At 40.7% G+C, this 10,266-nt stretch overlaps 1 protein-coding gene across 25 annotated transcripts in view; it reads left to right on the top strand.

The window, feature by feature from the left end:
- The window catches only part of RhoGAPp190 (Rho GTPase-activating protein 190), a 709,768-nt gene that overhangs the window by 318,385 nt on the left and 381,117 nt on the right, over positions 1-10,266 (top strand). For all 25 annotated transcript variants that reach the window (XM_068385117.1, XM_068385108.1, XM_068385124.1 and 22 more), the window contains 2 exons: positions 4,612-4,747; positions 4,978-5,101. In XM_068385117.1, coding sequence (XP_068241218.1) covers positions 4,612-4,747; positions 4,978-5,101 — 260 coding nt within the window. The remainder of the gene's footprint in view (positions 1-4,611; positions 4,748-4,977; positions 5,102-10,266) is intronic.

The following is a 10,266-nucleotide window of genomic DNA, read 5'->3' on the forward strand; positions in this document are numbered from 1 at the left end:
CATCTCACCCTGATCTCTGTCTACGCCCCGACTATGACCTCAACCGATGATAACAAAGCTGCCTTCTACACCCAGCTCGACCGCACCATCCAGGCAGTGCCCGCCAATGACAAGCTCGTTGTGCTTGGCGACTTTAATGCCCGAGTAGGCAAAGACCATCGCCTGTGGGAGGGAATCATCGGCCGCCATGGCATTGGAAATTGCAATGCCAATGGCCAACTCCTACTGGGTCTGTGTGCAGAACACCAACTTGTGGTAACCAACACCATCTTCCAGTTACCAAAGCGACAAAAGACCACATGGAGACACCCACGGTCTAAACACTGGCACACCCTGGACTACGTCCTGACCAGAGCCAGAGACCGAGGAGACGTCCGCATCACCCGATCCATGCCCGGAGCGGACGACTGCTGGACGGACCACAGACTCCTCATCTCCCGACTCTCCGTGACGACCCTACGACCACCCAGAAGGGCACCTGACAGCGTACCACACCAACGCTTTGATTGTAGTAAGCTCCGCAACCCACAGGTGGCACAGAACTACAAGGAGGCCTGCGAACAATACCTCGCAGACCCTGTGGGCCAGGCCACTGTCGAGCACCACTGGACCACCCTCAGAAATGCCATGGCCCGTGCCGCGGAGGAAACACTAGGCTACACCACCAAGAAACGGCAGGATTGGTTTGATGAGAATGATGCTACCATCTCTCTTCTCATTGAAACCAAACGACAAGCACACCTGACTTTGGAAAACCAACCAACAGCAGCTAACAAATGTGCTCACAAGGTGGCTGAAGCTGGTTGCCAAAGAGGTATCCGTGAAGCCCAGAACACCTGGTGGCAAAGAAAAGCTGCAGAAATACAGAGTTTCGCTGACCAACGTGACCTGCGCAGCTTCTATGCAGCAACAAAAGAAATATTCGGTCCCACACGGTCATCATCAGTGGGCAGCCTGAAGGACGCGGATGGGGCCACGACCATCACCGACAGCGAGGGTATCCTGGCCAGGTGGAGGTCTCACTTTGAGAACCTCCTCAATGACCAAGCAGACACCCCAGACGATCTCCTGCGAATGACCCCGCAGCATCCCGTCCGTCACTGGATGGCACTACCACCCTCCATCCATGACTTCAACAAGGCCCTGCAGCGCATGAAGCCCGGCAAAGCCCCAGGGCCAGACAACATCCCGTTGGAGCTCCTCACTCACGGTGGCCCCGGCCTGAGGAACCGTTTGATGCTCCTTATACTGAAAATATGGGAGACCAAGACCCCCCCCAGTGACTTCCGCGATGCAAACATCATTACCATCTTCAAGAAGGGAGACAGGGAGAACTGTAACAACTACCGGGGAATATCACTACTAAGCATCGCGAGTAAGATTTTCGCTCGGATTCTCCTTGACCGCCTCCTTATTCTCGCAGAAGACGTCCTGCCAGAGTCCCAGTGCGGCTTTCGACCTTCCCGCGGGACCATAGACATGATCTTCTGTGCGCGACAACTACAAGAGAAGAGCCTCGAACAACAACAGCCCATAATGTTCATCTTCTGGGATTTGAAAAAGGGCTTCGACAAAGTACCTCGACCTGCCATGTGGGCTGTCCTCAAAAGATATGGCTGCCCACCTGATTTTGTCAAGCTGGTGCGTGCCCTCCATGACGGAATGGTTGGGAGAGTCTGCCACCAGAACTCTCTTTCAGACCCATTCCCCATCAACGGCGGCCTGAAGCAGGGCTGTGTTCTGGCCCCGACGTGTTTCTCGCTATACACCGCAGCAATGCTCAACGAGATTCCCCCAGACACACCCTCAGTCGACCTACGTTTCCGCATGGATGGAGGCGCTTTCAACCTCGCTAGACTCCGCGCCAGAACCAAGACCACCTTGTGTGCAGTGCGAGAACTGCAGTATGCTGACGACAATGCCACCCCAGGTCAGACGGCAGAGGACCTGCAGTCGTTAGCTGATGCATACAACTCTGCCTACGAACGTTTTGGGATGCAAGTCAACTCAGACAAAACCAAGACCCTCGTCCAACATCCACCAGGACTGATGCTCCCCAACTTCAATACCACAGTGAATGACCAACCGTTAGAACAGGTGGACCAGTTCTCCTACCTAGGGAGCATCCTAACATCAGATCCCACAAGCAAAAAGGACGTGGAGAACAGGATCAGGGCAGCCCACTCCGCCTTTGGCCGACTCAACTGCCGCGTATTTAACAACCACGCACTGACAATGACCACCAAAATAATGGTGTTCAGGGCAGTAGTCCTCTCCACGCTCCTGTATGCATGTGAAACATGGACGCTATATAGAAACGATATTAAAATCCTAGAACGCTTCCAACAAATGAAACTGAGGCAGATCTTGAAAATCCCCTGGGAGAGCCACACCACCAACATTGAAGTCTTAGAACGTGCCTCGCTGACCAGCGTGGAGGCCACCATCATCCACCACTGCCTCCGCTGGATAGGACATGTGCATAGGATGGATCCATCTAGGCTCCCAAAGAAAATATTCTACGGAGAACTGACCCAGGGCACCAGACCACGAGGAGCCCCGAAAATGCGCTATAAAGATCAACTAAAGCGCACCCTGGCTCTAACTGACATCGATCCTACCTCATAGGAAGAAACAGCCAGGGACAGGAAAACCTGGAGGAGTACAGTACACCATGGCACCGTGGACTTCGAGGAGAGGAGGAGACAAAATGAGGAGGCTAGGAGGAGAAGAAGGAGAGAGCGATTAGAACAGCCCTGCCCACCACCTACCCTCCCTTGTGAACACTGTCCGCGACTCTTCCACCACAGACTAGGACTTAACAGCCACATAAGGCATAAGCACCCACCCCACAGATAGGAGGCTGATGGCTAACGACAGAACCCAATACTCGGACACGAGTGGGCGCCGACGACGACGCTAAGCCAAAGCATATAGTTTTGAACTAAAAGACCTTTCTCAACTAACGTTAAGTGTAAAAACTTAATTGATTAGGGTGAATGGGGACCTGATAGTAAGTATCCTGAAGACCCAAGTCTCCTTCCCTTATTGCCCTTTTTACCTATACTAGTTTTCCAAGCAGAAAGAGGAGAGTTTCATTAAGTCAAAAAGTCATATAGATGTGGGGAGACTATCACCTCTCCTTTACCTCTTAATTCTTGAAATTCAAATAACCAGCTGTAGACCCTTGGAGGCAACTAAGCAATTTCATCAATGGCTTTTTTTCTTTTCTTACTAAGCATTAAATGTATCAAAAGTCCTTGGTTTGGGATTCAAACTCATTTGAAGGGGTCAAGTCAAGAAAATGTAGGTGATATCCAGTTGCTTGAGTTTGGTAAACATGTGGGACATTGGTTTGTCTTTATGAAAAATACCTTATGACACACTATTAATTATTTAATTTAAGAATTGTTTCACCATTTGTTATGTACTGTGTCCCTCCTGGCTGTAGAGACTGAGATCCTTCTGTTTGGTTTCCTTGAGCTGTGCTGTTCTTGAATGTAAATTGCTTGAAGCTAATGTCGGTGGCGTGATGCTACATTTCTCTCGCAGTACTTGGGTTTTGATCGTAACTACTGTTTTGATATTAGCATCTGATGTTTCTGCCTAATATTCCTCTTGACTCATCCTTTTTTCCCAGTCTTCTCAGTCATCCATAGACAGTTATTCAGGGTACTTTTTTCCTTCAACATTTAGAAAAATAAGGTTATAGATTGGATCTAGTCTATACAGACCCCCCTGGTGTTATAACAAGTAAGGTTGGCCCTCCAGTTGGGATGTTTGATCATGCCTTTGTTTTCTTAGTAATTAAGACTGACCACCTTGTCTCTGACGTGTCCTACTCCTGTAAGAGATATAGATATAAATCTCAAGTAGACTGGAGTGTCATTTGAGTGATCTAGTGCATTTGAATTGGCCATAGTTGTATGAAAGTACTGACCCTGTTATTTGAATTGGTCATAGTTGTATAAAAATATTGAGCCTGTTATTCTTTTGAATGAGAATCTTGTCAACTTAAATGTTAGGTGTAACCCTTCTCGTTTGTTGAAAAGACAGACCCTAGTTCAATGATGATTGTAGATACTCTTATTTGGAGAAACGGGAGGTTTATCAATATAGGAAGGGTAACAGATCAGATTTGCCTTGGAATAACTGTACTTGTGTATGAGCTGTTGCTCAGAGTTTATGCTTCAATTGGAAAGAATTACATCCCAAGAATATAAATGGTGGTCTACCTTTGAATCTGCAATTTTTTGTGTAGACTTAACAGTGCCTCCTTTACTTAAACCAGACAACTGTCACTCAGTGTTCAAAGGAAAAGCAACCTTCTGGCCAACTATTGAGAAACTATCTTCCTCATTCCTGTTTTCCTGAGGCTAAATTACCAAGTTTAGCTTTTTTGGTCCCGTGAAATTAAAACACTAAATCACTCTTACTAGATCGTGACGCTTATGGAGGTGTAGACCTAAATGGTTTTTCCTTTGTTTTAATAAAGACTGCACTTACATTTGTATAGAAAGGAAAAATACAAATCATATAGAATTTATAGTATTTAAATTAGGCATATACTTTGTTGTTTTGCAGTGGTCATTTAATGTGAATATATTTCAGCTCAAGTAATAGTCGCCCAGGATCAGGTACGTGGAGTGGTAAGAATTTAGATTATGGTGGAAGAACTGATCCTCAGGTCAACTTGGTCTTATTAGGAAACCAAGGACTGGCGGATGATCTCCAAAATGTTGTTAGGGTAAGTGATTACATGACCCCTTGTTATACTTTTAATCTAACTACTAATTGTGAATAAATAGTACTTGATGATATATTACATAGGTTGCACTTGATATTAGAAAATTAATTTTACCATGTTTTACTTGTTCATCTCTCATATATGTTCTATATACAAGAAAATTTGTTTTTGTTTTTCATGCATTTTAGATATACATATTTTTCTCCAAATATTCATCATTGATTTTGCAGTCTGTGTGTGAAGATGATGAATTTGAATTAGATAATCAAATCTTCACGTTAGATTACCGCAGCATAGATGGCGACGTATCGTTACCACAAAATTCATTCAAGACTCCAGACTTTGTTCCTCATGGTATGTGAAATATTTTATTCTTTGAGTATTTGTGTAAACATTGAATTTTTATAATATTTTTTGGCATTTGTTTACAAGAGCTCACTCTCCAATTACTCCAAAATATGCAGTCCTGCTGCTCTCCTCTTTTTGTACAGTAATTAGGAGGTTCTTTAAATGCTGGGAAAGCAAAAAATAGCAAGATGGGTTGCGGGAGGGGGAGAGGGGGAAGGGTTGGTGGAGGAGGTACTAAGAGACCGGGAACCGACATCGTCGTGACATCAGTGTACATTAAGTATATATTCAAAATATATACAGTACTAAATTAAAAATGGAGTAATTACTCAAAAGTGTCACTATTTGTGAAATATATATTTTATATTTGGTAAATATTTTATACAAATGACTAGTTTTCCCAGACGACGTTTTGCTACACTAACTCCATCTATTGACCACTGCCTAAGGAAGCCTGCCAATTTCCTGCCTAAATAGTAATTCTCGTAAAAAGTTTCTTTACAAAAAAAATAAGATTTATTGTCAAGTATTACCAAATAAAATATACAATTTAAAAATAGTGACACTTTTGAGTAATTGATCCATCTTTAATTTAGTATATATTTTGAATATATATCAAATGTCCGCTGACGTCACGAACTTCTCTTTGATTGACAAAGTTGACGATGTCGGTTCCAGGTCGCGTAGTACCTCCGTCACCAACCCCTCCCTCTCCCCCTCCTGCAACATATCTTGCTATTTTTTTTTTTCACAGCATTTAAAGAACCTCCTGATTACTGTACAAGAAGAGGAGAGCTGTAGGAATACATAATTTTGGAGTAAATAGAGAGCATGCTCTTGTAAACAAATACCTAATTTTCTTATGCAATCCTAGCCAATGACAGTTGGCTAGTATTGTTCTGCATGTGTGGTGAGATCGTGGAGTCCTAAACTATCAGGATTCTTTTTTATGTGTGTCATTTACTTGGTGTACGGCATGAAATAGGTGGGTGAGGGAGCCATGAACTCATGAAAGCTCTCTTTTGGATTGATCTTTTATGGTTAGAATTTATTTCTCGTACATGGAATTATGGAGGATAAAATAACTCTTGAATATACCTCAGGCAGCCTCTATAACAATTACAATGCTTCCAGAAGTATTAAATCACTGGTGTTCTCACAGATATTGCATATAGAAAAAAAGCTTTCAAGAAGTTTACATTTTCTGTACACTCTAGTAGCCCCACATTTTGATTTGGAACCATCAGAGAAGGCAGTGAGTTGAGAGATATTTACTACATGAGGTTGTTCCTGCGACTGAAAAATAGTATAGACCAATGCTTATATGTTAAGTTTAACATAGACAATTAAACTTAGTGTGTTCCTTAAGTATGATACTATGATTTTAATGTCATAAATGATTCCAACTATTTACCCTTTCACGTGAATAAAAGCCTTCAGATAAAAAAATCTCTACTTTTAGCTCCTGATAATATTTTTGTTTCAGCTTCACTTGCATTGACCACTAACTAATTTTAGGAGAGGAAAGTAGCCACTGAACAATTGCATTGCAGTAGTTAACCCATGACCATAGACGAATTATTTAGTAATCTCAAGTGTTGTCAGGAGAATGTGAATAGAATAAACCAGACTATTAGGTGTATTTGTAGGCAAAGAAATAATGAGCCGTAACTAGAGAGAGGGATCTAATGTAGTTCTGTCTGACCAGTCAAAGGATTCAATAACTCCAGCGGTAGTATCTCAATGGATGGCTGGTGCCCTGGCCAACCTACTACCTAGAAATGGCTAATATAATGTTCTGGGGATATTGGCCTTTAGGGAAATCCTTTACAACATTCTGAAATTTGGAGACAAGGTAGTCCTCTAGCTGGCATGCAGCTGATGAAAATCATGCTATAGCTGGGGCCATATTTTAAATAGACTTTGGACTTGCTCATTTTGGGAGATGAAATGGCCTATCACAGTTTGCATAGAAATGTAGTTCTTATAAATTATCAAGGATTAGGACTAAAGATGTATCCTGTGTAATGACATAAATTAGTGTTTACTGTGTATTATTCCATCTCAATTGAATTTGTTCTTGTATTTGGTTTCAAGTCTGATTTTTCTCTGTTGAGCTGGAAATCTAGGTCTGGGCACAACTGGGAAAGTTTAGCCAGCACCCATACCATCCTATTCTAGTTCTTTAAATAGCTGGAGAATTTTATCATATTCCTGTGTACCAAGTCTTTCACTTGTAGAAGAGCTATGGTTAGTACTTGAGGGTTGATGGCTAGTCTAAAACAGAGTACCTTGAATTAGTATACCCTGCCAGGCTAGACAAAGCTAAAATTTTACTTAGATGTTGAGTCCTTAGGAACAAAGAAGTAAGTGTTTTTCAGGTTTATTGTGGCCTGAAAGTACTTTTTTTTGGATTGAGTGATAGACCAAGGTCACTGTCATAAAAGCCTCCAAAAGTTCTTATGCTTTATCCGGTAGTGCCACAGATTAAAGGTATCTACTGTATACATCATGTAAATGAATATTTTGCTAATGTAAGCACAAAATGGGCATGTAAGGTGTAAATTTGTGTGTTATTTGTTTCGACAAGTAGGTTTTTTAGCATTTTTATGCCAATTAATGGCAATAAATCCAAATTGATAAGACTAATAACCCTGGAGAAGCTGAATATAGAATTCAAGGTACAAAGAATCTTGATGCAGTTGAGCATGATGAAAGGCTGCCTATCAAAAATGTTTGATGGTACCCGGTACCCTGGGGGGAATTTCTTACAGAAAATTAGTTCTCAAAAATTGTGAAATTACATTGATGACAAGTATGAAATTCATTAATATAAAATCAAGTCTTTGTAATAGAACTACTCTGGTATAGTTTTGTCTTGTGCTGTTAAACAGTAAAAAAGCAACCATATTAAAAAGATCCCATCTGATATTTGAAAATATCTGTTGAAAACTCTTGCTGCCTTTTATAATTCTGGTCTCTAAGACTGCATGAGATTTCTCACACTTACTGCACATAACTTTCTCTATTCTCTGGTTTCTTCCAAAGAGCAACTATCATGGTTATTATATTGTTAGAGGTTGCAGCTCTTATTGCTGAATAAGGTTCCTCTGATTACCACTCAAGTTATCAGAACATCATTGTTTAATAGAGCTAGACCAGCTTTGGTCATGTCACAGGCTACCAGAGGGCCTCACATTTTAGTGGCTGTATTGCTGATTGATGCTAAAGTGGCTCTTTTCATGCAGACAAGTGCAAGAGCAACCAGGGTACCCACTGGCAAGAAAGACTGTGCAGTGGAGAGATAAAAGCTATGCAATGGTGTAAAGAGCAGTAGCACTCCTGGTTGTAGCTCTGATCTTGTGAGTAGTTTTATTGAGAGCATCTGTTGTCTGAGAAACTGCTCATGAAAACTGGAGCAACTTGATTGTCACTTCAGACTGGTAAAGTAATTCTGACAGCAGCTATGATCACAAGAGATGTAGTCTATGCTATGCGAGTGGTTTTTAACAAGAAAGCTAGAGTAATCCTGGTTGCTAGAGTTGTGTGGCGGTGTGTCATATCCCTAGATGAAGGGTATTGGATATTGCGATGCACTTACTAGAAGTCGAAGGCTTTAGGCCTGGCAGTGCTTTGTAAGTCGTCTTAACCTTGATAAAATTTGTTCATTTAATAGCAGTAAATGGTTTGTCTTGGTTCTAGTACTGGCTCATACTGCACCAGCAGTCTTGAAGTAAGTGAAGCTATTATCAAGAGCTGCAGTGCTTCAGAAGAGAACATGTTGAAGTTGCTATGCAAAAGGTGGAATTAGTAATGAGACCAGCATCACATAAGGCCCTGGTGTGTAATTAGGACAGAAAGTAAGTGTTTTCCCAGGACATGAGACTGAAATCAAAAGAAAAATAAGCATGAGATGGAGAAGTTTTGGTAAACAATGATATTATGAAACATAAAATGTCTTTCTCTAAAAAGAAAAGTATTTAATTAGATAGTCCTACCATTATCAACTAATGCATCAGAAATTTGGAGCCTTACTAAAGCCTTAGAATAAAAGCTAGTTACAACTCAAAGAGCAGTGGAAAGAATAATGATGGGAATAGAACAAAAACGGAAAAAGAGCAACATGGGTATGAGATCAAACTAAAGTAGAATATAGTCTAACAACGTGTAAGAAAAAGAAATGGACTGGGCATATAATGAGAATGAAAGATAATAGATGGATATTAAGAATAATAAAATGGGTTACTAGAGCTGGCAAAAGATGTTGGGGAAGGAAGAAACGACGATGGATCGACAAACTAAGAAAATTTTCATGTAAAAACTGTCATAGAAAGACTATAAACAGACATGATTGGAAGAACATGTCTGAGGCCATTGTTCTAGGTACTGCATTGGACTAGAAACCGCTCTTTTATACATATATTATATATATATATATAGATAATATATGTATATATTTATATATTTTTGGGCTCATCCATGTCGTCCTGATGGAAGGTTCCTTTAGGCAGCTTTCTAAGGGATATTTGGCTATATATATATATATATATATATATATATATATATATATATATATATATATATATATATATATATATTTATATATATATATATATATATATATATATATATATATATATATATATATATATATATATATACAGTGATGCCTCAGCATATGAAAGTGATCCGTTTAGGATACGGTTTCGTATGTTGATTTTTTCGTATCCTGAGTCGCGTTTTGCATGTAAATAGCCTAATCCGTTCCAAGCCTTACGAAAAGACACCTTTTCTTTCATAAACACGCTAAACTGTAGTAATAAACATGCAATGCAGCCAATTTCTATCATTCAATAATTAACCCAACTGTTAAAAACAGCCTAATCCATTCCAGAAACCACCATGAGATTATTCAATAATGTAGTTATAGCCTAGTTATCCCCTCCAAGCCCTAAGAAAACGATCCGTTTTTTCTACTGAATAAAAGTTACGGTACTATATGTAAAGCATTTGGATCAGTGAAGGTGTATTGTTACCTGTACACCTAAATTAGGGGTTGATACCCTGAAAAAATAGGTACAGTGTACAGTTAATTAACAAAAAAGTTGAAACTTACCTTTTGATTGAGACGATGTCCGATAGCAAAGTTTCGGCAGAGGAGGATGGCATAA

Source organism: Palaemon carinicauda, chromosome 1 (genome assembly GCF_036898095.1).
Source record: "Palaemon carinicauda isolate YSFRI2023 chromosome 1, ASM3689809v2, whole genome shotgun sequence".
Classification (NCBI taxonomy): Eukaryota; Metazoa; Arthropoda; class Malacostraca; order Decapoda; family Palaemonidae; genus Palaemon; species Palaemon carinicauda.